The 27,455-nt window shown below is 58.6% G+C and overlaps 2 protein-coding genes across 40 annotated transcripts; one reads left to right on the plus strand and one right to left on the minus strand.

Moving 5' to 3' along the window:
• Positions 1–75: 75 nt before the first annotated feature.
• On the plus strand, positions 76–3,134 carry SELENOM (selenoprotein M). 2 transcript variants are annotated; one of them, XM_074003965.1, is made up of 5 exons: positions 76–267; positions 1,847–2,032; positions 2,249–2,283; positions 2,631–2,709; positions 2,789–3,134. In XM_074003965.1, exons 4-5 carry the CDS (start codon positions 2,644–2,646, stop codon positions 2,945–2,947), a joined length of 225 nt encoding a protein of 74 aa, XP_073860066.1. In that variant the 5' UTR covers positions 76–267; positions 1,847–2,032; positions 2,249–2,283; positions 2,631–2,643; the 3' UTR covers positions 2,948–3,134. The 2 variants fall into 2 exon arrangements, with proteins under 2 accessions (XP_073860066.1, XP_005567626.2); XM_005567569.3 differs by having other exon boundaries at positions 1,997–2,032.
• A 186-nt stretch (positions 3,135–3,320) lies between these two features.
• SMTN (smoothelin) lies at positions 3,321–26,601 on the minus strand. 38 transcript variants are annotated; one of them, XR_012418827.1, is made up of 21 exons: positions 26,463–26,601; positions 24,609–24,739; positions 19,792–19,940; positions 19,299–19,392; positions 19,128–19,206; positions 18,936–19,033; positions 17,885–18,205; positions 17,724–17,796; positions 17,026–17,097; positions 16,423–16,944; positions 16,059–16,231; positions 12,433–12,585; positions 12,279–12,354; positions 10,986–11,150; positions 10,827–10,889; positions 10,549–10,618; positions 9,063–9,249; positions 8,761–8,878; positions 8,041–8,192; positions 6,892–7,056; positions 3,321–3,626 (listed from the first exon to the last, which is right to left on the minus strand). XR_012418827.1 is itself a non-coding variant. In XM_065522261.1 (21 exons), exons 2-20 carry the CDS (start codon positions 24,657–24,659, stop codon positions 6,912–6,914), a joined length of 2,748 nt encoding a protein of 915 aa, XP_065378333.1. In that variant the 5' UTR covers positions 24,660–24,739; positions 26,463–26,601; the 3' UTR covers positions 3,321–3,626; positions 6,892–6,911. The 38 variants fall into 38 exon arrangements, 26 of the variants coding, with proteins under 26 accessions (XP_065378333.1, XP_073860056.1, XP_073860060.1 ...); XR_012418832.1 differs by having other exon boundaries at positions 9,076–9,249; positions 10,986–12,035; XR_012418833.1 differs by having other exon boundaries at positions 10,986–12,035.
• Between the last annotated feature and the right edge of the window lie 854 nt (positions 26,602–27,455).

Raw genomic sequence — 27,455 nt, forward strand, 5'->3', positions numbered from 1 at the left:
GTGGGGGCGGGGGCGGGGGCGGGGGCGGGGGCGGGGGCGGGGGCGGGGGCGGGGGCGGGGCCAGCCTACAGGCCCAGACGTGGCGCAGGGACTCGGAGGTTCGCCTCCAGCTTGCGCATCACCTGCGGCCGGGTCCCGATGAGCCTCCTGTTGCCTCCGCTGGCGCTGCTGCTGCTTCTCGCGGCGCTTGTGGCCCCAGCCACAGCCGCCACTGCCTACCGGCCGGACTGGAATCGTCTGAGCGGCCTGACCCGCGCCCGGGTAGAGGTGAGAACGCCGGCCTCCAGCCCCGACACTACCGTCCCCCAACCCTACCGTCCCCCAACCCTGCGACCCCATGGGAGCACCGTCTGCCCTGGCCCCAGGACCACCTCGAACCTCGAGTCCCTGCTTTCCCCCTTGCGCCGGGACCGTCCCTCCTGTTCCCTAGCCCCAGATGACCCCAGCATCCACCGTGGAAGTCTGAGACACCGACTTTGGGGCCTGGAACTCCGAACCCTTCCCCAGCTCCCCCCACCCGGCCCGCCAGCGGACACCCAGACACACTGAGAGAGCAGTCTCCTAACTCTTCTCGTGGCCTATGACTCCCAATCCTGTCCCAACTTCCCATCCCCCATCACTTCATGTTCCTGGAATTCCTCCCCCACCCAGTTCCAGGGCTTGAGGTTCCAGAAAGTCTCTTTTCCTTCTTCTAGGGGGAGAGAAGAGTTTCTTGGTGCCTCCTTCCATATGCAGGAGCCAGGGAAGGGGACCAACTCGGAGGGGGAACCAAGTTGGGAACTTGTTTGTCAACATTTACTCTGCAGCCGCCTCCCATGCTCCCCCTACCAGGAAATTCCCTTTCGGAGTCCCTGTCTTGCTATGTGACTTTGACCATCACAGCCCTCCTCTGAGCTTTTTTTTTTTTTTTGAGATGGAGTCTGGCTCTGTCACCCAGGCTGGAGTGCAGTGGCTGGATCTCAGCTCACTGCAAGCTCTGCCTCCCAGGTTTACGCCATTCTCCTGCCTCAGCCTCCCGAGTAGCTGGGACTACAGGCGCCCGCCACCTCACCCGGCTAGTTTTTTGTATTTTTTAGTAGAGATGGGGTTTCACCGTGTTAGCCAGGATGGTCTCGATCTCCTGACCTCGTGGTCCGCCCATCTTGGCCTCCCAAAGTGCTGGGATTACAGGCTTGAGCCACTGTGCCCGGCCTCCTCTGAGCTTTTTGTCAGCTCTGACAAAAAGGTGTAGAATGGCTGGGTGCCGGTAGTGCACCCCTGTAATCCCAGCACTTTGGGAGGCCAAGACAGGAGGATTGCTTGAGCCCAGGAGTTCAAGACCAGCTTGGCAGACATAGTGAGACCCTGTCTCTAAGGAAAGGGCTGAGGGTAGGATGGAGGAGGGCTGGAGTGGGTGGTCCTGGGGTCTGCACTCCTGCTGGATGGTGGTGTCTCCTCAGGGAAGGCAGGGAGGAGTCCTCCCACCCTCCCATGTCAGGGAAGCAAGCAGATGGTCTGTGGGGCTGGGCCGCAGGTGGCAGGCAGGGTGAGGTCTGCCTGTGTAGAGTAGGGACCAGATGGTAGGTGTCTCTAATGGGGGCCCCCGGGGCCATTCTGAGGTGTTTCCTTCTGGTCTGCCTCCACTGTGAGATTTCAGGGATCAAAGGCCAAGCCCAGGTCTCTACTGCTTAAGAGAAGCAGGGTGATCATTTCCCCTGGGCATTGGGAGTCAGTCAACAGCCAGTAGGATGTACAGGCCCCAAGGCTGGCAGGCACACTGTGGGTCTCTGGCCTTGCTCTTTTCCCCTGGTGTCTGTAGGCCTGAGTCTCCCCAGCTGTATACACAGTTCCCCCTTCTGTCCACAAGGGGCCAGCATTTCCTTCACACCTTGGGAACTGCTGATCCAGGGATAACTCACAGACCGACCCAACTCAGGGATAAGGATGTATGGCTTTGGGGATGTGGCTGGTATAAATGTGAAGGACTTCTGACCTATCCCATTTTATCCCCCTCCAGACCTGTGGGGGATGACAGCTGAACCGCCTAAAGGAGGTGAGTTTGAAGGAAGAGGTCCCTAGCTCTGTTCCCCCTGAGCCTCTTGGGGAGTGGGCAACATGGTCCTAATGACTGGGGCTGGGGGGAGGATCCCTAGGCTAAGAGTCAGGAGCCTGCACCTGACTTGCTTTATGACTTCACTGGGCTTCAGTGCCCCGTCTGTACCTCGAGGAGACTGGGGTCATGGTCTCTGATGCTCTGGTTCCTCCCCAGGTGAAGGCTTTCGTCACCCAGGACATTCCATTCTAGTATCCTTCTGTTCTGGGGGAGGGGAAATGGGTTGGGCACCTGGGAGAATCTCCACTTAACTTAAGAAAGGGGTGGCAGATGGTTTTCAACTGACAAGTGGAATTGATTGGTAGTGGCCGCCCAGAGGATTCTGAGGTGGTCTCCATGTTGGGTGGGCAAGAGAGATTGACTAGTGATGACTGCCACAGAATGAACCCTAATTTTCTCACGTATAAGCGGAGACCCTGGCCCCACCCGGGCACAGAGTAAGCGCTCAGCAATGGAGGCAATGCTGTTCCCATCAGTAAGGCTGCGGGAACCACTACCTCCCTCTGCCCACCACCACCCTCCTTAACACCACCTCCAGTCACAACCTGGTGATGAAACACCTCCCTGGGGCCGACCCTGAGCTCGTGCTGCTGGGCCGCCGCTACGAGGAACTGGAGGTGAGGCCGTGGGAGGCGGGCTGGGGGCAAGGCCAGAGGTGAGACCCAGTCTGCTGACCCCGCTCCTCCTCCGCCTCAGCGCATACCGCTCAGTGAAATGACCCGCGAAGAGATCAACGCGCTGGTGCAGGAGCTCGGCTTCTACCGCAAGGCGGCGCCCGACGCGCAGGTGCCCCCCGAGTACGTGTGGGCGCCCGCTAGGCCCCCGGAGGAAACTTCGGACCACGCCGACCTGTAGGTCCGGGGGCGTGGCGGAGCTGGGACCACCCTGCCTGAGTCCTGGAGACAGAATGAAGCGCTCAGCATCCCGGGAATACCTCTCTTGCTGAGGGCCGATGCCCTGTCCCCAGGCCAGCAGGGATGAAAGGTTCTCCCAACCCCACTTTCTTCCCTCCCCAGCTCCACTAAATTCCCTCCTGCCTTAACTGAGGCTCGACTCCTTCATTGCTTGCTGCGGGGGGATGGGGTGGGAGGTCGGAAGAAGAACCTCTGAGGACCCCAGCGGGACCTCGCATTCCCAAGTGCCTGGCTGCTGGAGTTGGAGACCTTGCAGAGCCGCCTTCCGTTCAAACCCCCTCCCCACCCCCAGGAGACGCAGGGAGGAGTCAGAATCGTTGAAAACCAATAATTTATCAAAACGCTGCGTGTATGTGGGGGGAGGGTGTCGCGACAGACAGGGCAGCGGTGGGCGGGCGCACAGGGAGGGGACGGTGCCCGGAGGGTGGGGGCGGCAGCTTGCCACTGGCTGGCCATGCGGGCAGGGAGGCTAGACATTCTTGCCGCGCAGGCGCAGTTCATGGCGCCGCAGGTGGTTGTAGAGCGACTGCACATAGGTGAAGACACACTTGGGGTCAGGCTTCTTGCCCATGATCATCATGTCCTCCACCTCCACCAGAGGCACACAGTCCACTAGCATCCTGCAGGGAGGGGGTACGGGGGTGGATGTCAGCACCGGCCCCGCCTCTCGTGGCGCCCCTCTACCCCAAGGTCTTGTTTATTGCCGCATTGCCTGCTGGTCTTTAATAAACTCCAGGCAGGGAAAAGCCTTCCAGGAAGGCAGGAAGCCCCTGGCTTCATCTACCCAAGCCTAGAGGTATCCCTCGGGGCGGGGGAGCAGAGCTAGGCAGGTGGAGGCGGAGATGGCAGAAGAGAGCCCCATCCCAGTCAGGCAGGTCCTGGGTCTGTTTCCTCCAACTCTGGGGAGGAGCTGGCTCCAAACCCTGCCCGTGCTCTCCCTGGAGACCGCCTTCTGCTCACCCTCATTGGCACACTTCAGTTGGTAGAAGCCTCTCAGCTGGGCCTTTGCACCCAAATGGGCTTCATCACTGGCCAATCTTTCTCTATGGACATTTCTCACTCTAGTTAGCCTGTGGTCCCCTGATGATTGTCTGCTAGCTCCCTGACCCGGTACTTCCTGTTGAGAGGCCCAGACCCCTGTTCTTTGACAGGGGGTAGGGATAACCCTGCTGCTGGAGATGGAGGCCAGGGAATGTGTGGGCAGCAGAGGGGTTCTCTAACCCTTATCATCTGCCTTGGGTAGAGCAGGGGAGGCAGATGAGGATCCCAGCCAATACCAATGGACCATCTACATCATGCTCAGGGGTGGGACCACCCTTCTGGCCATCCTTCAGAATGCTAGTTGCCCTTCACAGATAAGGAAACTGAGTGACAGAGCAGAGGAGCGACTTGTTTCAAGCCCCACGGTTTAGTAAGTGCAGGTTAGGCCGCATGGGACTCAGGCCCCCAGTTCTGGGTGTTGGCAAAGCCTTTTCCCCACTCTGGAGTGAGTGGGTTGTGCCTATTAAGTAACTGACAGCCCCCAGAGCTCTGAAGCTGGAGTCTGCTCTCTGGCTCCCTTTCCCCTGTCCCTCAACCCCCAGAGCAAGACCTCTTCTGTCTTGATCCCTGTTTGCTCTCTCCTATCTGCCACACCTGGCACATAGCAAGCATTCAGTGTTGCAGAATGAGTTTCCTATGGCAGGGAAGGCATAATGGCAAGAATTCCTCCTTATTCTCAAGACACCTGAGAACCCAAGACCACCTCCCATCTTGTGCCCTTATGGACAAACTCAGAACTGTGGTAGGGCTGGGCCTACTCCCAACTCACCTGGACTCCTTCAAAGAAGAAACCTGGGAGGCAGAACACCTCTGTTTTAGTCCAGACTCTATCCCTAACCAGTTGTGGGTGCTAGATAAGGCCCTTTTCTGTGACTCAGTTTCCCCCTCTTTAGAACAGGACAGTTATTCCCTATCTCATTTGAGACCTTACAAGAATTTAGGATGAGTGAGAGGGTTCTCGGTCTGCTGCTGATGAGTTTCGTGCCCCTGGGGTCATCCCTATCCCATACTGGGCTTGTTTCCCGAGCTATACCATGATGCAGAGGCAGCCTCTCTCTGAAGCTTCTTCCAGCTGTGGCTATCGTCCCAGGGATCCTGACCTCCCTCTCCAACCTGGTGCTCCCTCCCGCCCCCACTCCCTTCCCTGGAGACCTTATAAAGCCATTGTTTACACTGGGGCTCACGGCTCAGGGCTCAGGCTGCCCCAGTGACAGGCCAAACACCAGGCAACTTGAGCAACAGAATGGCTGAGTCACACTTTCCAACTGGATCAGGGCTGGGCTGGGCCCCTCTCCCTCCAAGCTGGCTTGTTGGGCAGCAGCTCCTAAGTCCATATATGATCTGGAGATAGCACCAAGCCCATCCTCCCCTCATCTGCGCTCCTTCTCTGAGTGTGTGTGTGCACGTGTGGACTGCCCCCCATAATGGCTATAGGCCCCGAGGGGCATCTGAGTGTGCCCCTACCTGTCACTGACTCACATTCCTTCAGCCAATCCCCTTGCTCCTTCTGGGCCTCTATTTTCAATCCTCTCTACAAAATGGGCGGGAACGCAGTGATGGGGCAAGGAAAACAGCCACTAAGTGGGGAGTCTGGAGTCTCAGTTTCTGGCCCCACCTCTGAACTAACCATCTTCCCTCTCCCTCCCACCCCCAGGACAGTCTTAGCCCCTCTCTCTCTCTGAGCTCCTTGTCTGTAATGGGGTAGTTAGTTCAGGATCTGAATTCTCTACTTTGGTACTGAGGTGAGGTGACCAGAGAGGAAATGCCACAGCTGGCTTAGGATCCAGAACCCCCAGCCAGAAACATCTTCCTGTTGAACTGGTCCTGCCCCTGAGCTCCCCACTTTGGAGTATGGCACCACCAACTCTCCAGTGCCCACATAGGAGCCTGGCAGACTTCTTGACCTTCCCTCTCCCTCTCCAAACCAGATCTATTGGGAAGCCTGTCTCTCTCGCTCTTAAGCTATTCCAGCCATCTAGTCCATCCCGTTTCTCATCCAAGCCTCATCCAAGGAAGGTCCTAGAATGCTACATCCATCCCTCCTCTGTTTGGAAACCTTTTATGACTCCTGTTGTCCTCAGGAGGAAGGTCAATTTTTTTTTTTTTTTTTTTTTGAGACAGAGTCTCGCCGTGTCACCCAGGTTGGACTACAGTGGCACGATTTCGGCCCATTGCAACCTCTGCCTTCTGGGTTCAAGTGATTCTCCTGCCTCAGCTTCCTGAGTAGCTGGGATTACAGGCGTGTGCCACTACGCCTGGCTAATTTTTGTATTTTTACTAGAGATGGGGTTTCATCATGTTGGCCAGGCTGCTCTCGAACTCCTGACCTTGTGATCTGCCCGCCTCGGCCTCCCAAAGTGCTGGGATTACAGGCATGAGCCACCGTGCTCGGCCTGAAGGTCAAACTTCTAACTGTGGCCCCCTCCTCCTCCCTCATATCCAGACTCAAGTTTCTTCCCTTCCTGGTGTGCTGCGCTCTTCAGCTCTCTTGCCCTGCTAAGCCTAGGCTGATCCCTCTGCCTGGAACTCCCTCTCCCTCCTTTAGCCTGAACTTGTTCAGATCCCAGCTTAGTTTGCACTTTTTTCAGATGGAGGGCCCAGACCTGGGTCAGGCACCTCCCCTGGGCTTCCCCCATCACAGTGCTGCTCACCTGGGTCATCACCGCCCATTCAGAATGGTCTCGCCTTGGGCCCTGAACTGCCAGAAGACAGGGCTATGTCTGGCTCCTCTGGCTTGACTAAATGCCCCCCTTACTTCTCCCACCCGCCTCCCTGGACCCTCTCTGTGCCTTGCTGAGCAGATTCTGGTGAAATGGGGCAGATGGGAGAGGCGGCGTTTCTCACCGTGGGGCCCCGAGCAGGGGTTAGGACTTTTTGGTTTTTACCAGCCCCTTCTGGACCAGACAGCGGTAGAACTCCTGGATGTACGTGTACACGCACTTCCAGTCAGGCTCTCGAAGCCGCACCATGTCCTCTGTATCCAGGAGCTGCGGGCAGTCCGCATGGGTCCTGGGGAGGGTAGGGGGCCGGGAAGGGGTGGGGGATGGGGGCAGGAGGCCAGGGCCCCAGGTGGGGAAGAGAGGGAAGAGGCAGAGAAGAGAGAGGGGAGGAAACAGAGACACACACATACACACACACACAGAGACATGAGTTCAATTACGATTCCAGTGCTGCAGTCTGCCAGCCCCCCGCATGCCGCCTCCCCACTGTGGACGTGCCGCTCACTACCCATCACTAATGGTGTGCAATGCAAACAGGGGTGGGGGCCAAACCAGTCACAGGTGCAGAGAACTCTAGGGGCAAGCGGGAACGCGGGGTGGGGTAAACGGCGTTGGCACCAAGGTTGGAGAGGAGGGCTGTGCCCCAGGGAGAGGGGGTGAGGGAGGCGTGAGAGGAGGTGGGGGGAGGAGGAGGAGGAGAAGGAGGAAGAGGAAGAAACTTGAGAGAAACCAGAAAGAAAAGGGGAGAGAAGGGAAGACAGATGGAGAAGGGTGCTGAGGGTGAGGTGAGCAGACGGGGCAACGATTCCAAAGTGGAGGGCTTGCTGAAGTCCTATATAAGCCTCTGGCAGCACTATATAGGCTGGGCGGGCACGGTGCCCGGGCCAGGAGCCTCCTTTTGGAATCTCCAGCCGGGATCCCGTGGGAGCAGGAAGCTCTGGTGATAGTGGGAGGAGAGCAGGACAGAGAAAGGGAGAGAGAGGGAGAAGGGGGCAGAGGGAGGATGGAGGGGATATGGACAGGGCCACCTGGTGGGCCTTGGCCCGGGCTGGTAGGCCGGCCTGTGGCTCCTTCGTTCCGGCGGGCACCTGGCACGCTCAGCAGCGGGTGGGCGGGGATGGAGAAGGACGGGGACTCTCTGGGGAAGGGGGTCTCAGCCGCTGACTGACCAAGTGGCCGGCCCGCTCCAGGGGTTCTCAGGGCAACTGGGCCTGGTCCCGATGTCCAGCCCCAGATGTGCAGCAACATTAGCAGGGCCAGGGCCCACACTTACTCCGCAGATGAGAAGGCCACCTCGAAGTTCTGGCGTCGGTTCTGAGGGCTAAGCTGCCCATAGTCGAAGGCCTCAGGGAAGAAGTTGTGCACCAGGGCACAGAAGGCCATCCCATCACTCCAGCTGGAGGAGAAGTTCTGGATGTCGACATGCTATAAGCCGTAAGAGGACGGGTCAGGACCCTGGGGGCAACTCCCCGCTGCTGTCTACCCCTCAGCATTCTGGTATTCCAGACCTAGGGCACTGGGCACAGAGAAGCCCTGTAGCTTGCACAATGAGTGAATAGTTGGAACACGAGCCTCCTCCAAGTGAGTCTGTCAACTCCCATATTTGCGATTTCAAGGGACAGAGCTACTGAGAGGCCCAGCGCCACGCAGCTAAGGCCATGGTCATGCCTCATCACTCCTTCCCTGGTTTAGAGAAATTGACTCAGGGCCTCCTACAGAGCAACAAGGAGGGGACTCCAAGAGTGGGATCCGGCCTTGAACCCTGCCCACCACCCAAGAGGCCCTGTTACTTCATCACTGATGCTGGAATCTAGGGCTTGTCTTGTGTCCTCTTTGAGCCTCAGTTTCCTCACCCCAAGAGCCTTTCCATGTTCCTTGCGAGGCCACACAGTGGCGGGAAGTGTACTGGGGAATAAAAGGAGCTCTGCTAAGAGGGGGGTGCTGAGCTGGGGTCTGGGGAGGCCTCCAGGCCCCCTGGCCTCCCGGGGCTCACCTCGTAGCCGCGAGTCTTGGCTCGGCACCAGTCCAGCAGCATCTGCTTGATGCTGTTGGCGTTGGGGACCCCGAAGCTGGTGGATCGCTGCACGGCTGCGCGGGGTCCGCCAGGGCTGCTGTAGGGGCGGTGTCAGGACCAGGTCACACGACTATAAGGGGCGTGCCTCAGTGGGCCCACCCAGTGGATCCCAGGCCCCGCCTTCCGTGACCTTCGGGCCTTTGCACCACAGATCTAGCCGTGCGTTCTTCCCGCCTCTGCCGGGCCAACTATGAAGCCCCGCCCCCCACTGCCCAGCTCACTTCTGCAGCTCACCCGGCCGCGCCCTCCTTCTCCAACTTCTCAATCATGGCCTTGCGCGCCTGGGAGGCTGAGGTCTTGGGCAGACTCTGCGCCTTCATCAGCTCTTTCTTCTTCTCAGCCTGGCGTTTCTCAAGCGCCGCCAGGCTGCCGGCCCGTGGGCTGGTCTGGTCCTCGCGGTCGAAGATGCTAGGGGTTGGGGAGATGCATGTTAGGCAGGGAGAGGAGGGCTGCTCCCCAGCCTGGGCCACCACTCGCGAGGAGGAGGGGGTGTCTTGTGGCACACTAGTATCTCCACTGCCACAAACGCCTGCCAGGGAGGGAGGCGTCCTTATCACACCCATTTTAGAGTTCACTGAGGCTCAAATGACAGCAAGGTTTTCAACGGGTTTCCGCCTCCCCCTCCCCCACCCATGAGCAGCTCTCTGAGAAGGCTCATTGTACCCTCAAGTTACAGGTGAGTTCAGCTTCTGGGCACTATCCGCTAATAAAAATGACGACTAACATAGTAATAATTCATCTCTGTTGATCCTTTCCTGTGTGCCATTTTAAACTTCACAAGAGCAGGGAGGGGCCTTACCAATTCCACTAAAGGTGAGGAAACTGAGACCCCCGGCAGTAACTTGCCTATGATTTCAGAGGACGTGATGGCCAGAACTAGAACTTGAACAGTCTCTCTGACTCAGAGTCCCTGGACCCCTTTGATTCCCATCCTGGATTCTGATCCTGTTCCTGCTTTCTGCCAGCCCCAACAGCCTCTGTTACATGCGGGTGCCCTCCTTCCTCATGGGGCTAAGGTATAAAGGTGCTCTGTGACCTGGGACATGGTTTGCAGATACTGGCAAGTGGCAGTGCCACCAGGCAGCTCAGTGTGGTAGGTAGGCCTCTTTAAGGCTTCAATGCTATTGTGGCCACTCAGAGATGTGAACCCCTAAGCAACTCACTGGCCTCCCTGAACATCCACCTCTCCTGTGGTGTGGTTGAGAATAAAATGAGATCCCAAAACGAGCAGGATCCTTAACTCTCACTTTGTCCCTCCCTGGCTACAGACCTGTTACCTCCAAGCATCCCAGTCTACCCCTCTATTTTATTTATTTGTTTGTTTGTCTATTTATTTATTTTTGAGACTGAGTCTCGCTCTGTTGCCCAGTCTGGAGTGCAGTGGAGTGGTCTCAGCTCACTGCAACCTCTGCCTCCCAGATTCAAGTGATTCTTGTGCCTCAGCCTCCCCAGTAGTTGGGATTACAGGTGCCTGCCACCACGCCTGGCTAATTTTTGTATTTTTAGTAGAGATGGGGTTTCACCATGTTGGCCAGGCTGGTCTCGAACTCCTGACCTCAAGTGATCCACCTGCCTTGGCCTCCCAAAGTGCTGGGATTACAGGCAAGAGCCAGTGTGCCCGGCCTACCCCTTTGTAAAATGGGTTTGCAGTTAGGTCCCCTGTGGCACTGACTCCTCTATGGTCACGGATTGGGTGCTGGTGCTCACCTGCCCATCTTCTTGGATGAGGAGGAAGAGGAGAAGGTCTTGGTTTGCATCATGGTGCTGCCACTGCCATCTGCAGAAAAGGGGAAGGGGCACCGGGTGAGGGCTGGGGCTGGACATCAGGAGATGGGATGAGAGGCTGTATGGAAGGATGGTGATAGCCGCAGGCAGAGAAAAGAAAGTGACGGCACAGTTGAAGACACGGAGAGAGAGCTCAAGGAAGAGCCGGAGGAGGTAGGCGGACAGGCAGGCAGGCACAGGGCGACGCCAGGTGGTCTTACTCTCCGAGCGCCTCACGAAACTTGACTCCACTGTGGTGGTGCGGGCCGTCCGTGTGCCATCATCTGCAGGGGCAGGGGATGAGAAGGATGTGAAAGGCATAGGGAGCCGGGGGAGGATGTGTTCCCACCCTGAGTCCTGGGCCCCATTTGGCCCCTTACTGGAGTGGACGAGCCGCTCAGTCTTGGTAACAGTGCTGACAGCAGAGCCATCAGCTGCCCGCTGGCTGTGCCTCGTGGTGGTCTCAGTGGCCGTGTTGCCGCGGCCCTCCCCTGGCCGGCCCCGTGCCTCCTGCAGCCGCCGTTCCCGCTCCTTGTCCCGCTGGTCTGGGCAGGGGATGCCCCGTGCATGCACAAAAGGGCCACCAACGCCCACACAGCACAGATGCACAGGTGCATGGGGCACACAAGATGGGGTGGAGGGTGGCTTGTTAGAAACATGAATGACACAGGTAACAAGGGCCTCTCTAGGAACAGCTGGGGTGAGGGGACAGCCATAACTTGACAGGGAATTGAGTGTGGGAAGGGGCTGATGGACTCAGGCAGAAACTAGAGAATATGGAATAGCTAAACTCAAAGGGGTATGGATCCAAGAAGGGAGTTTCTATAGAAATGCGTAGCTAAGTCAGGAGAGGTATCTAGATCTAGTGAGGGGGTAGCTGAGTCTAAGAAAGGAGAAGCTGAATGAGGAAGTAGCTGAGTGGGCCATCAGTGGGTCTTTGGTTGGAGAAGAGCAGCTGGAGAGGCAGGAATATTTAGATCCAGGAAGGGAGCAATTGATGGGAGCTGAGAAGCAATCTGATCCAGGGGAAGAGTAGTTGGGAGAGAAGCTAGTGAAGAGGGTTAACTGGGCTTAAAACAGAAGTAGGTGGGTAGAGATAGAGACTGGGGTGGCCATCAGTGGGCCCTGGCAGAAGCAGCTAGATTCAGAGAAAGAGTAATTGCGAGTATTTGAGAGGAGAAGCAATTGAACCCAGAATCTAAGGGAATGAACAGATGTGTCCAGGGAAGAACTATCTGGGGAAGGAAGTAGCTGTGTCCAGGAAAAGGGAAGCTGGATGGGGCAGAGGCTAAGATGGCCATCAATGGACTTCAGGGAGAGAGGAGCAGCAGGGAGAAGGAATATCTGGATTCAGGGAAGGAGTCGTTGACAGTACTTTGAGAGGCAACTGGATCCAAGGAGAGAGTAGCTGCGGGAGGGAGTGTCTGGGTCTAGGAAGGAGAAGAGAAGCTGGTTGGGAAGAATAACTGGGGTCGCCAGCAGGAAAGAAGGAGCTAGGGAAGGGAACAGCTGGATCCAGCGGGGAATAGCCAAGGGAACTGCTGGATCTAGAGAAGGAGAAGCTGGGTAGGGCAGTTATTAAGCTGGGGTATCCACAAATGGAACCCAGAGTATGAGGGGAGCAGCTGGGGAATGGGGCAGCTGGATCTAGGGTAGGGCAACTGGCTCTCTACCTCTCTTCCTTTGTCGGAGCTCACGAAGTGCAGCCCGGATGAGCTTCCGCTCTTCAAAGTCCGTGCTCTGATCCAGCTGCATATAGAGCCCGTCATTGGCTACCTGGTGCCTGCTGGCCTCTGCCAACCCCCAGCCCACCAGATCTGGCCATACCATTTTGTCCAAGACTCCTTCGTCCTCAATAGTCATCAGCTCCTCAGCGCTCAGAGGGCTCCGCCCCTCTGGTGCTTTGTTCACTCGGGTCTGCTCGGCCCCATTGGCTGCTTCCACTGCTGCAGAGGGAGGCTCTGCTGGCTCTGGTTCCATCTGCAGGGTGGGGAGAGGGCATGGACTTTAAGCAGGGGCAGGGGTATCCATGCCCCCAATGGATAGGAGAGCAGATCCTAGGGTTGCTGGCATGCCTTGGAAATAACCGCTAGCCTGCCAGCCTGCTTGCCCAAAGATGGCCATGTCAGTGTCAGTCAGGGAAGAGACACTGACAGCCTTGTTGTAGGGCTTCCCATGTACCCAGAATTGTATTAATACAATGGATAGTAATAGTAATGATGATTTCCAGTCCATAGTAACGTTGTACAAGCACTAGGGATTTTACTGTCCCTATTTAACAGAAGGGAAGGCTGTAATCTCAACAGTTTGGGAGGCCGAGGAGGGAGGGACCACTTGTTGCCAGCAGTTTGAGACCAACCTGGGTAACATAGCGAGACCACATCTCTACAAAAACAAAAATAAAAAATTAGCTACGCATGGTGGTGTGCACCTATAGTCCCAGCTACTCAGAAAGCTGAGGTAGGAGGATCACTTGAGCCCAGGAGTTAGAGGCTGCAGAGAGCTATGATCACATAGCTGCACTCCAGCCTGGGCAACAGAGTAAGACCTTGTCGAAAACAAAACAAGAGCAGAAAAAACAAAACAAAACACACACACACACACACACACACACACACACACACACACACACACACACACACACACAGAAGGGAAAACTGAGGCTCAGGGCAGCTAACTGACTTGCCCACAGTCTCTCTCTAAGTATGACACAGCCTGGGATCTGAGCTGAAGGTAGCCTAACTCCTGAACCTCAGTTCATTTTGCTGCTTTGTTCCCAGCCCCCTCCCAGGCAGGCTCTGCTCTGTGCTGCCAGTTCCCGAGGCCTGGGTCCTCCTGGGCCAGTGCCCAGGCAGCACATGTTGCCCCCCATCTGCCTGCCACCTTGCCAAGGGGGTTGGCCCGGGGCCCGTAGGCTCCTGACCAGGTGTCTGACTGGGGCTGCCCTGAGCCAAGACCTCTATGAAGCTCTCCTCTGTACCACCTCCCCATGCCTCACCCCTGCTGGAAACCATCCTCTAAGGAGTCTCCAGCCCTGTAGCGCTCCCAGGGCATCTCCCTAGCCCCTTGAAGACAAGGCCCCAGGTCAACTATTATGGCCCTTCCTCTCCTGGCAGGGCCTCTCTGTCTGCTATAAGGGTAAGGAGAGCTGAGGTGGCAGCTGTTTCAGGGAGGCTTGGTCTAGCCAGGGTGCAGGGCGGCAGGGAGCTGGGGGCTGGGGCCTGGGTCATGCCAGGGGCTGCCAGGGCAGCTGCCATGCGTGCCTCAGGGCTGGAGCCTGGCACCCTCTTGCCCTAGTCTTAGAGCACTAGTGCCCCAGTCCCCTGTCAAGATAGGTAAACTGAGGCTCAGAGAAGGTGGTGACATATCTAAAGTCACAGCGGAGGCAGAGCCTGGCTCAAACCCTCCCCCTCCCACCAACCCAGAGGGACTTACAAGACTAGTGCTGCGGGTGGTGCAGGTGGAGGAGCGGCGGCGGGTGCTGAAGGCAGGTGGGTGGGCCACAGGGGTCCCAGCATCCTCGGCAGCCTGGAAGAGGGCCTCGGGGTCGGCGGCAGCCAGGAGCAGCTCGCTGGGCTCCAGCTCAGGCTCGAGGCCGGACACAAGTGGGACCCCTAGCCGTAGGCTCAGCACCTCCACCTGCCTGCTCAGTGCATCCAGCCGCCGGCTCAGTGCTGCTCTCTCTGCCCGCAGTTCTTCAGCTGCCCGGGCCACCGGCTCCACGGTGGCTACAGCTACCTCGGCTGCCTGGGTCACTGCCGCCCGGCCTGCCTCAGCCACCGCCCGCAGCTCCTCCAGTGCCCGGCCCAACTGCTCCTCAAGGGCTGAGGCCAGTTCAGGCCCAGGCCCTGGTACCCCCGGCATGGTGCTGGTGGGGACGCTATGGGGGGTAATGGTGGGGCAGTGGCAGGGGCTGCTGCTTCTGGCTGACAGTGTCTGAGTCTTTGCAGCTGGTCCGAGGGCAAAGGCAAGGGCAGCGCGGGCCTGCCCCGCCCCTGCCTCCCAGCCCGCCACCAGCCAGCTGGAGCTGCAGCCCAAATAGAAACCTATTCTGGGCTCCTCCGTGGAAGGGGCAGTGGGGGAGGGGGGCATGCCCAAGCAGGCAGATCGCCAGGCCTGGCTCTAGCCCTGCAGAAATCATAGGCCTGCAGCACAGTAAGACTGCCTGGGTTCTGAAGATCACTGAGATCAGGGCCCCATGCCTCACAGGTGGGGAAACTGAGGCAGGGAACAGGTAATGGACCTGAGCCACCATGTACATTAGCTGTGAGAATCAGTCTGCTGGACTCCAGAGCCTGCACTCCTTTACCCTTTACCCTAACTCCAGCTGTTTTAGACAGCTGGAACAGATGGGGGAATGGAGGCACAGGGAGGCAGGACTTTGAGTGATCTGCTACAAAAAGTGTCTTGGTCTGACATAAAAGCCCTCTGGCCTGCCTATGGTGCTCACATCCAACCACAGGCTTTGAGCAAGCACGTTATAGCACATCACCTGTCCTCTTTGGTTCCAGATGAGTAAACTGAGGCAAGTTGGTGGTGTCAGACCCAGGTCTCACTGGAGCACCTCCCATCCACCTCAAGGGCCTCAGCTGGTCCCCCCACTCCACCCTACACAATCCCTTGTCAGAAGGCAGCTGGATCCTGCTTTTTTGGAAAGGAAGGGTGCTTTATTTCCCTCACTCTCTCCCTGTCTCCCATGAGAAGGCCCAAAGCTGGCCCTAGCCATCTCACCGCAGCCAAAGTCCTGTTCAGTCCCTGGTTCAGCACAGAGGGCATTACCTGGGCAGCCGGGTGGCCCGCTTGGGGATCCCTTCCCCGACTGAGCTCCCAGCTAGTGGATCCTGGGCTTGGGAATTAATAATGGAAGCGTGCTGCGTATTCAGTTCCCAAGGCACCTGCTAGGCTGCTGCCTCACCTGATTGGCGCCCCCCTGCCTGTCTGTCCCAGCTTCTGCCCAACCCCCACAGGGGGGTTGACGCAGATGTTAATCACTAATCTCCAATCTCCTAATGGGCCAGGCTGATCTTGGATGAGCAGATGAGCTGCTCTATACCTCAGGGCTGATGTCCAGTGTGGGTGGGCGCAGGGGCACTGGGGCTGCCACAGGAAGAGGGGAGCAAGACCTCACCACCCTCTGAGCCTCAGTTTCCCCATCTATTCACCAGGAATGAACCAACCAATTTCGGACTAAGGATCAGAGATCAGCATCCAGGAAGTTTAACGCCAGTACAGAGTAAGCTTCCGACACACTTAGGGGCTGATACACTAGGGTCTGGCCTTAGCTCTGCCACCAACTGGCTGTGGTCTGTGAGCAGCCACCTTCCCTCTCTGGGCCTCGGTTTCTCTGTGTGTTCAGTAGGGGAGGAGCAGAGGAACCCTACTAACCCCACACCCTGAAGCAGTGTATGTGAGGCTGACGGATGGTGAGACTGGTGGGGTGAGGAGGGGCTCACCTTGACGCTGCAGCCTCCTCGGCTACTGGGGGGGGCATGGCTGAAGCTGGTGACATGAGTGACACTGCCCAGCCGAGCCAGGGTCCCAGGGCTGTTGACACGAGTGATGGTGCTCTTGCCCCCACTACTGGTGCTGAGTAGGGTCGGGGGCGCCCGCAGCCCCAGTGTCAGTTCTGAATGGGGAGAAAGGCAGCTGTCAGGAGGATTAGGTGGAGTGAGGGCAGTGCCAGACAAGGTTGATAGTGCCCTCGCTCCCAGCACACCCTTTGGAGACACCCTGAGCTCTGGCCGCAGCACCTGTCCTGTATGCAGAAGTGCGGTTGCAGGCACTCATCCCCATTGGGGAGGCAGTTGGGGGGCCTACCTGCCCTCTGGTTGCCTGTGGGCAGCAGCACCCGGCCTGTGGAGGCCTGGCCACGGCCATCCTTGATCTCGATGGTGAATGTAGTCTTCATACTGCCCCCTGGCTCGGCAGTGCTGACGGCCACGGGCAATGGGGCACCAGGCTCCTCTGAACGTGCCACAGGCCCCCCTGCTCCGTTTTCAAGGGGCCTGGGAGCCAAGCCCCGCCCCCTGGGGCCCTCCTCCTGGGAGCAGCTTCGAAGCTGGGCCAGGGGCTGGGCTACTCCTTGTTGCTCCTTGCTGAACCGGGAGGAGGTATCACTGCGGCCCCGAGAGGAGGAGCCGCTGGAGGAGGAGGCAGGGGTGGTACTGGTGAGGGAGGGGCCCACGAGCCTTGCGGGGGTCAGGGGACTTAGGGCAGCCCGGGGTGTGCCATCCTGGAGCCTAGCAGCCATAAGAGAATCTGATGTGAACTTGTGGACACGGTCCCGCACAGAGCCAGCCCGCTGGAACAAGGAAGGTCTGCTGGCAAGGGGGGTGGACTCTAGAAGGAACAGGAGGGCTGTCAGCAACTGGGTGGGACAGGGTCTGCCCAGGTCCTAGGCAGTGTGAGAATAAGTAGTACCTCGGTTCTGGGCTGGCTGGTGGGGGCTGAGCACCGACAGGGAGCGTTGGCAGGGTCGGGGTCCAGCCACGTCTGGCAGGTTGGGGAGGGGGTGATGGCCATGTGGGGAAAGAGAAAAGACAGGGGATAGTGGGGGTCCAACTCTCATAATCCTCTCCTCTACACCTCCCTAGCCTCCCACCTTTCCTATACTCAACCCCCACTCCACCTCTCCATCCCCTCCTGGATCTCCCACACTCCGGCATCCCCACTCGGCGGCGTCTCTCCTACAGGCACCTCTTCCCCTCCCACACTGACCCTAGGATGACTTGGGACACTCCTGGGGGCCGGGCGAGGCTTAGGCTGGAGGAAGGATGCCCAGATCCTTCCTGCAGATGGGGAGGGGGGACAGCCCCCCTGGCCAGTGCTGCCCACAGCTCCAGCTGGGAGATGGGTGGACTCCCTTATTGGGGAGAAGAATGTGCCTGAGGCCTGTTGCCTTTCAAGGCTGCAGGGGAGGCCTCTAACCATGGGGGTGGAGGGGGAGGTGGGCCTAGCTGGGGGCGGGGACACTTCAGGGGTGGGGTGCAGTATCAGGGACTGCCTCGACCTGAGGAAGTTAGAGCTGCCTGGCACAAGAGCCCATTCTCTAGGCAGGGAAAGGGAGGCTGGGGGAGGAGAAGGCAGATGCCTGTGACTACCCCTGCTGGGACCCTCACCTGCTCTCTTGGTGTCAGAAGGGCCTCTGGTGGGGCTCTGGGCAGCAGGGGTCTCTTTAGGGCCAGACAGAAGCTGCAAGGGGGAAGAACACAGCATGAGCAAGGCCTGACTTCCAGACCTGCTCACTTGCCTGGCATCCCTGCCCCTCACCCAGACTCACCTTGTTGACCACCTGGCCCTCAGTGCTGGTGAGCGTTGGAGACTCCTGAGGCTCAGGGCTGGTGGTCTTGGGTGGGCTGGGGGGTGGCTCTGGGGCGCCTGGAACCTCGGCTGTAAGGCACTGGGCCTCGGCAGGCTCCAATGGAGGCTCAGGAGAGGCAGCGGTGGGTGAACTGCTGGCTGAGGCAGGTGAGCTGGATGTGCTCCCAGGTGGGGCTCGCAGCAGGAGTGTCACTGTGGTCACATCCTGGCTGGTGCCTTCAGGGGTGGGAGTTGGCTTTGAGACCTCTGTCTGCTGTTCCTGTTCCTCTCGCTCTGGCACCTGTAAGGGACCCATAGGATATAACCAAGGCTCCCTAGGCCTCGAGTGCCAACCCCACCACTGAGGGCCAGGCTGGCAAGTGCCCAGGGCAGGGCATGCAAAGCAGAGTGGTGGGGCATGGCTTCCTGTAGGCACACCTGCGCAAGCACTGGCAATGATATGCTAAGGGCAGTCTCTGATCCCCATTTCCCAATCTCTTGGCACTACCTAGCCAAAGGGGTTCAGAGAGAACCCGGTCCTGATGTCAGTGGGTGGGTATGGCAGGAGACCTATTGGGGACGAGAGCTTAATAGATCCCTGGAGTGGAGGTTCCTGACCCCTGGCCTCAGCCTGGTTCATCTGGAGTGGGAGTGGGGTCCTGCCAGGACTGTGGACCCAGCGGCCTCTGCTGGCCACTTAGGGAACCTGCATGGCCTGACCTCTCACCCATACTCTCTGGAGAACAGAGTGAACTGTGAGACAGCTGGGGTCTGACATGCAGGCCCCATAAGCCAAGGTAAAGATGTGGGCTGTGTTGAGGGTGAGGGGCAGCCCTGGGATGGGTTGAAGCAGGGGAGGTGCCAGGGGCGGATTTGCATTTCTGGGAGATCCCTCTGGCCGCTGAATAGAGGCTGGAAGGCAGGGGTGGGCCCCTTACAGTCAAATACCAGCCTAGCAAAGACACACAGGTGCTCTATGCTACTGGCATCCATGGGCACAGGACACTGGGCCACCCTCCCACCCTCCTTACCTCACACTGTTCCAGCCTGTGTGCCACTCGCCCCTTGCTGTCCTCTCTTAAGCCACTGTTGGGACGCGCGCTGCACAACCTCCCAGCCAAGGTGGCAGCTGGAAGGGAAGCAGCAAGTGGGAGGTGAGTAGTGGGGAGGTGCTGTGGACAGCAGACAGCAGGGCAGGGGTGGGGCCGGGACAGGCCACATACCCTCAATCTCCTGAGCCCGTACGCGGCGGATGGCAGCTCGGATCAGCTTGCGCTCCTCATACTCACCAGCGCTTCGCAACTGTGGGTGACAGGCAGGCTGCGGGTGTTGGGCTGTGGAATCCAGGTCTTCACCTGCCCTGCCCCCATCCCCTGCCCCAGCCTGGGCCTCACCAGTGCAGTCAATTCCTCTACATCGTTCATGGACTCCAGCTGCCCTGCCAGCCGTGCCAGCGCAGCCCGCTGCTCAGCTTCCCGCTGCCGAGAGCTGCAGAGACATCATGACTGTAACCACCACCGCCATGGCCAGGTCGTGGAGGATGTGGGCTAAGGGGAGGAGTCAGAACAGAGCACCCAGAACCTTGGCAGAAGGGCATGTGGCTGTGCACACCCTCTGACTGCACACTGATACACATATGCCCATGGACATGGGCACTAATACCACGCACTCAGACGTGCCGTCTACACCAGCACGGCCGCGACGCCACAATCAGGACATGCTCCATGCCCACAAACATCCCTGTTTTTCCAGAAGCGTGTGTGGACGTACCGCCATTGGCACATGCAGTCCACAGATACACTTGTGCTCACGCCTGCCTGCACACATGAGTTGAGCTGGGGCGCACACTCACCCTCTCACCCGCATGTTCCATCCCCCACTACTCACTGTAGCCAGTTCTCCTTGTTGTCCTGCCGCTCGGCACGGAAACGCTTGGATGCCAGGGCCTCCTCCTCGCGCTCCAGCTCCTGCCGCTGCAGTTCCCGGATGGCTGAGCGGATGCGCCGCCGCTCTGCCAGATCTGCTGTGACCTCCAGCTGCAGCGGGGGCGAGGGGCAAGTCATTTTGGCTGCCAGGGGCGGAGGGCTGGCACCAGCTGCCCACGGGCTCTGCCTGGGGCACAATATGTGGCCTGTGTCCACTCCCTCTGTCCCAAGCTCTTCACGTGCCTGCCTGCCCACGCAGGGTCTCGGGGGTAGACCCAGCCCACTGTTTCAGGACTCTTGGGGAGCCCACTTTGCATTGTGGTTCACAGAGCACACGACTGAGTGGACAGTCAGAAACTGCCCACCTGTGCCAAATGCCAAGCCAGGCACTCCTTTCTACAACTCGATTCCTGCCCCTCAGAGCCCAGATCCCCAAAAGCCAGGGAGCTACTGCAGGAGGAGGAGGAGGAGGAGGAAGGCCACCCTATGAGCCACTAACAGGGTCCCTAAAGGGAAAGGTGAGAGCTGAAGTCTACCCTCTGAGCAAGGGAGGCTCCCATGGTCTAGTGACCAAACACCACAGCCCACCTGGGGGTTGACTGGTTCATCCACAGATGGGGAAAGTGAGGGCAGGTGCTCAGGAGTCCTGCCTGGCTGAGGGCTATTGTTCCCACTGCACTGGCCTGGCCCTAGCCACCATCGAAGGAGCCAGGGCGCAGAGTGGAAGGACCAATTCCCCAGACATATAAGGTAGCTGGCACTAGGGGCCACCCCACGGCCTTAGAGAGGGCATCCCTGGGTGACAGGTGCTCCTACCAGGTTCTCAGCCCCTCAGTTCCCAGGAAATTGGGGGTGACTGGTCTAACCAGGTTCAGGAAAGAACACCTTCTCTGGAGTGAGTCAGCCAATCCTGTTGCCTCCCCCACACCTCCACCATGTAGAGCCACCCCCTACAGATCCTCAGTCCTCAAGAGGACTGGCCCAGGGTTCCCCTGGAAGATAGTGGCAGAGATAAGCCTCCAGTGTGGGTCTGATAACCAGATGGAGCCAGTAAAGGTGGGGTGATTTCCTCTGTCCCCACCCCCCAAATCATTCAGGGGTAGGGCCAAAGAACCCTCTATCATCTCCCTTTTTAGCACCCTCCCATCATTCCTTTCTGCTTAGTGGGAAGGCCAGGTGGCAAGGGTGGGGATGGAATGGAGATAGTTTTCAGCAGGGAGTGTGGGCTGGCCCAACTCAGCCATGAGCCAGCTTGTCCTAGTCTGAAGAGAGCAGGGAGAGTCTTGGGGGAAGAGCCCTCCAGGGTCCACGTTCCTGAGGAATTATGAGAAGGCCCCCCGAAACTCAGGCCAGAGCCCCCAGTTGGTTCCAGCTTGGCTGGGTGGTTAGGAGCATAACCCTTAAACTCTCTGCGTCTTGGTTTTCTCATTCGCCAGTGGGTGGGGTTGGGAACAGTGACTTGGGTTCTCCTGTACATAGCTGGAGTTGCAATAAGCATCACCCCCATACTTGGTTCTAGCCAGTCAGGGGAAGGGAGAGAGACGAGAGGGCAAAGAGGAAGGGCAGCATATCTCGAGGCATCAGTAACATTTATGGAGAGCCTGTGAGTTGAACCCTGTGCTGAGCCCCCTACTTGTCCTAAACCCACAAAAACCCTAGATACTGTGTTATTCCCATTTGACAGATGAGGAGATTGAGGTCCAGGGAGATGTGATTTGCTCATGGTCAAACGACCTGAGCCAGGATTTGAACCCAGGTCTCTCTGACTCCAGGGCCTGCACTAGACTGAGGATAGCTCTGCTATTGGGGTCTGTTTGTCATGGTGGGGACCTCAGGGATCCTGGCACTGTGTTGGAGACCCCTCTAGCCTGGACTAGAGATGCTCTGAGGCCTAAGGAGACCTTATAGCAGAGGCGGGGGGAATGAGGCTCACTCCCCAGCCCCCGGTCCTGGCTGTGTCTCAGGCCTAGAGCCTCCTGTGGTACATTTGGAGACTGGGGGCTGGAGGGGACAGAGTCCAGCCTCTTCTGTACAGAGGGTAAAGAGGCCCAGAGGGGCAAGGGCTAGCCTTTTGTCTCCTAGGTCCCCATTCTCAGTGCTCTGCGCTCTGAGATGGGGTCCTTGTCCCTGACAAAAGTCTGATGTAGGAACTTGGCCACCTCTACAACACAACCCCTGGAGCTTCAGTGTCCGCATCTGGAAAATGGGAGCCTCCCTCTGATCCCCCATAGTGGGTGGGCAAGGCTGGGGACTGACAACCTCATTCCACTGGTCACCCTCTGGCACGACCCTTACCTTTGGGCCTGGAGGCAAAGGTTGGACCACAGTGTCTCCTCTGTTCCACCCTCCCAGGCCCCACCGCTGTGTAAGGAGGGAGCTGTGGGAGGGAGGGAAGGAAGTACAAAGCGCCATTGTCTACTGAGGGGGAAGGGGAAGGGGATGGGGCGGTTTCCGAAACTGCCCAGTGAAATTCTCCCGGGAGGAAAGAGGGTGCTTCCTCCCCCTGGGGGGCCGGCTCTCCGTGTGCTCTCTGCCCTCGCTGCTGGGAAGCCTGGCAGGCCCTGAGGTCTCGCTGGGCCTCAGTCTCCCCAACAGCACAACGGAGGGGACTCTCCAGGGTTTCTCCCAATCCCAGCTCCCCCAGTTGCCCATGGGGGTCCCGCCGGCGGTGGCGCGAGGCCTCGCCAGGGGGCGCTGAAAGCCCGCAGGCTCTGCGACCGCATTCCCTCGCAGGGTGCCTCCCTCGCAGGGTGCCGCCCTCGCCTGGCCCACCCCGCCTCGCGCTAGGCGCCGAAGGGGGAGCCAGATATGAAGACCCCCGCTGCCGCCTGCTTCAGTGTCCCGACCTAAAGGGAAGAAACCAAGGTCCCCAGGATACCCAGCTGAGTGACCGAGGTCGAACTGGAACTCGGGACCGAGGGGAGGGCGTCCCGGCTGGTGTGGAGGGGCACGCGGCGTGCAAGTCCCCAGGCGCCCCCATTCCGACCATTCCCCGCCCAATCCTCAAGAATGTGCGGGAGCCGGGGCCGGAAGCGACTGCCCGCATCCCCAAATCGGCCAGACGCCGGGCGCAGGGCGGGCGGAGCGGGCCCAGCTTTTCCTTATAAGGCCCGGTCCCGCGGGGAGGAGCCCGGTTCGGGACGCCCCCGTTCTTGCCACGAGGCCAGCGGGGGCCGGGCCGGCGCGCGGGGCGCAGTAATGGCGGGCGCCGGGTGCTGGAGGAGCCGCTCCCGGGGTCGGAAAGACTTCGAGCGGCACCAAGCCTGAGACCGGGGCAGGTTCTCATCTATTCTTTCCCAGAAATTGGGGCGTGAGTGGACTGACTTCAACCACTGCTCCAGCTTCTTCTCCGAAACTTTTCTCAGCGCCGCCCGAGCCTCGCATGAGAGAGGGAGGTGGCGGCTGAAGAACTCTGAGCCTGACTGTGGACACCTTAAGATGAGGATGCGCGGGAACCTGGCCTAGCATTCCCTCTTTTTGGGCTGCGCAGACTCTGTGACTCCCACTGGGACTTGGACTTCCTGAGGGGAGGTCGAGCTGACTGGTGGGCACCTTTGGAAACCCAACCCCATCCCCTCCAGGCTGCACACATCCAGCGGTGATAGTGGAGAGGCAGACACCCAGAGAGTCTAATGCACTGGTCTGAGAACATACAGGCAGGAGTGCCTTGGGGAGGTTATGGCAGCAGCTGGGCACTGCCCAGTGGCTGGGCTACGCTAGCTGGTTCCAGCCTCTGCCTGCAGGGGAAGGCATGAGACGGGGGTGGGTCACTTGTCTTCTAGGTAAGGTAAATCTTTAATTTACCCCCATGGACAAGGTTCAGGGACTGGGGAGATGGAGCTCCTCTGGCCCCTCCTCCAGGTCAGGCTGCCTGGTCTTGGGGGTTGGGGGAGGAGCCCTGCCCCACCGGGTTGCCCTACAGCCTCTCTGTGCATGGGGATAGACAGGGCTCTCAGGAAGAGGAACAAGAAAGGGGATGGAGTGGGCTCATCTTTCTTCTACCTGAGATCTGGGTCCATGCCTCATTCTGTACCCATGCCAACTCTAAGACCTAGAGCTTGTGTGCACACACATCTCCCTCCCTCCCTCCATTTTACAGGTAGAGGAACTGAGACTCAGGAGTAGAAAAATGAGATGAGAAGCCACAGAATCCATAAGGGCCCACAAAGCCTGTTTCTCTCTTATGGCCTCGTCCAGCCTTGACTTTCCCAGGACTCTGGTCCCCCGTGGCCCACTATGGGGTTGGGATTTTGGCACAGCTCCTTCTTAAATGGGTGTCCTTGAGCAGGTGATTTTAACTCTCTTGAGTTGCAGTGCCCAGGCTTTCAGAGCTGCTGTAATTATTCTGTGACATGGTATATATACCCAGTACCCAGCCTGCCCCCTGCCAGGCCTTGGCATTGTTAATCATTGCTGCTACCATTATCACTGGGCCAGCTTCCAGGGGTGGGCACTGCCCCAGCTATTGCTCTGGAGAGGCATATCCAGCCTCACCACACCTGTGGCTGCACATGGGCGAGTCCACAGCAGTTACTGTTTAAACAGGTGGTGGCCATGGAGGGCTAGGAGGGACTAGGCTTCAGCACCTGGCATGGACAGGCACATGCCACAAGGGCCTCTGCATCAGCCACATGGAACTGGCCCACCTCTGTTCCCGTGTCCCCCTCCTCCTGACCTTTCCCCCATCACTTCTTCCTGTTAGCTGAGAAGTATCCTGGATTGACCCTGCCTCTCTGGCTTGGCTTTCCTGTCCCCACAGTGGGTGATGGGGCCACTTACCAGCTTCCGAAGGGCTCCCTCATCCAGCCCAGCTAAGGCCTCGTCTGCCATCTCACTGGCCCCTAGCTCCGTTGGTTCCTTTCTGGTGAGATCCCCAGTGCCTGTGGCACCTGTCACCAGCTCAGAGGATTCTGCAGGGGACAGACATGAATCAGGCATGCTGGGGCTTCTAGAAACCACAGACCCTTAGGCTCTGTGCCTTACTTTCCCTCTCTAACCTAGGAGCGTCCATTACTGTCCCATCCTGTAATGTGGCTCCTGGCTGGAAGTTGCCCTCTGCCCTAGGGTGGTTTGCTGGAAAACTCAGCAAACCCAGCGTAGGGGGTCTTTGGTTCCAGCCCTGCCAGCTTGGCCACCAGTCTGCTGTGTGGCCTGGGATGGACTCTCATCCTGTCTAAACCTCAAACAGGGAGGGCAGGGACCTGGATTGAGAAGCCAGAGCCGGGCAAGGCCCACCCAAGCTGTGCTCACCACCAGGGGGTGCACTCCAGTCTCCAGTTTCCTGCCCCACCCACCCATCCCCAGGGCCTACCCAGCCCCCACCCACTCTCCAGGCTCAGCCTCTGGCTGTGGGCTGAACCCATAGTTCTCGCTGCCACCACCACTGTCATTCCCCCAGGTATAGGAAGGTACACTTTGTCTTCCAATTCTTGGAGCCAGCTCTGCTGTCCAGACCTCCTGAAGCCAGGTGTCCAGGCACCCAGCACCTCCTGCCAGTTCACACAGAATTCAATTCCCCACCTGGAAGGGCTTTCAGAAGCTGACCTGCCCAACCTCTGGATTTCAGGCAAACTGAGAGGATTGAAGAGGGCCAAGGATTTGTCACTAAGCAAGGAGGAAGCCAAAGACTTAGAGGGCAGAGAAGGATGTAATCAAAATCTTCGTCATCTCCGGCTTCCGAAGCTCCCTTCCAAAGTGCCCTCAAGGGCCTGGAACACTCTCAGTGACAGAGGCAAGAGCCCCATTTCGCCCCAGTGCTGCCTATCAGAATGGACTCCTAAATCCTGGCCCAGCCTCCCAGCATATATCTCTTCTTCCTCCTGTAGCCCCAACTAATGTCTGGACTTTGAGGGGCCCTGGTCTGGCACACTGGATGCTTAGTTAATGTATGGTGACTGACTAATGTATGGCCCCAGGACTGCCCCCCCGTCTCCTGTTGATTCATCTTTCAATCATCCCTTCCCTCTCTTCAGAACAGTCACTTGGGAAGTCACCCCATCCAGTGCATGGGTAGGGGGTGAGGGTTACAGCTCCACACAGTTGGGGTATGTGGGTCCCTGCCTGTTTAAGTCACTGCTTGCTCCTCCTCCCATCCTGGTAGGCTCAGAGGTGTCAACCTCCCAATCTCTGCCTGTTAGGATTCTTGCCTCTTAACTAGTTACTCTGTCTGCGTTAAACCTTTTCAAGACTGTACAGTGGTCACCAGCCTTAGGTTCTGCGGACATTCTGATTCCCCCCATGTCTTTTCTTCTAAGGGGCAGGTGTCCCCCTAATGCCTAATTTAGACACCCAAGGGACTATAAGAAGATCCCTGCCGCTGCCCTTCTTCAATCCCATGGATCCCTGTCACACAGTCTGGGGTCGCCGGACATTGTGAGGGGCCTCAGGGTTCTGTGGCAGCTTCCCCAGGGTTTCTGCCGCCACAGACTAGCGCCCCTGTGGGGCGTGGGGTCCCTTAGGAATCCGCAGGCGTCTTCCCCCAACAGTCTCAGAACTTTATCTCATGGCTTAGAGCTCTCGTATGGGTGGGGGCTCCTAGGTCTGGACGTTCCAGAACTCCTGGCTAGACATCCGGGTTCCACCCCCGAACACGTTGGGGCAGCATCAGGATCCCCCCGCGGTCCGCACACCCACCTCTCAGTCCAGCCCACCCGTCCGGCGCAGGCTCGGCTTAGCTCTTTCGGGACCAGACAGATGGATTAGACACGCGCAGGCGGGAGGCGCCGCGACCCGGTGTCCCAGTCCCGCTCAGCAACCGTCCCCTGGATTCTGTGGAGAGCTGCCCGTCCAGCCGCGCCAGCCTCCCGGCTGGCCCCGCCCCGCCCCGACGCGCCAGCCAATTCTCGATCGGGTACCTCCCACTCTCGTGTGCCATTGGGAAAATTCAATTTGACGGCCACGCCCCTCGCAGGCCAGGGAGGTTGGAGATTGTAGTCTTGGGGTCGTCTGCCTCGGTGGCTTTAGCGAGTCGGGTGGGCATCGGCAGGGGGACGCAGGCTCTGCGCCAAGTCGGGGAGGGCGCCCCGAGCCGAGGTAAGTTTCCTGGGGTCGTAGGAGTCTCAGAGCCTTCAGGGCAGCCCCTCTCCGCCCTCCTCTTTGTTCCTGAGACCACGTCCCCTCCCTCGACTCCACCCCTTTCTCGCGTCAGTGTTTAAGCTTGGCCGCCGTCCCTAGGCTGCTTTCAGGACACCTGGTTTGAGCCACCTCAGAGCAGGGACTGAGTGACTGGCAGCACCTTGACCCTTTGGAGTTGGAGTGCCGGTTGGAGTGCCGGGACCATCTCAGGTGGAGCAGGATCAATCACACAGCACACCTCCCCCAGCCCACACACCTTTGAACAGACATTGCCTTCTTGTAGTGTTCTTCTACCTTCCAAGCCCTGAGAGTCTGCCTTTAGGTGCGCTGGAGTCCTAAATAGGGAATATGGAGTCCAGGCTGTCGTTCAGCAAATATGGGAAATTGAGGCCCAGAGAAAGCTGATATGTCCAAGACCAAACAAAGAATCAGCCAGGGGACCCAGGAGGTCAGACCCACAAGGGAAAGCTATTCCATCTTCAGTGCCACAGGCCCTAAAACCGCCCTCAGATCTCCATGGAGACCAAAGTGGGTGGAGTTAGGAGGATGGGG

The sequence above is a fragment of the Macaca fascicularis genome, chromosome 10 (genome assembly GCF_037993035.2).
Source record: "Macaca fascicularis isolate 582-1 chromosome 10, T2T-MFA8v1.1".
NCBI lineage: Eukaryota > Metazoa > Chordata > Mammalia > Primates > Cercopithecidae > Macaca > Macaca fascicularis.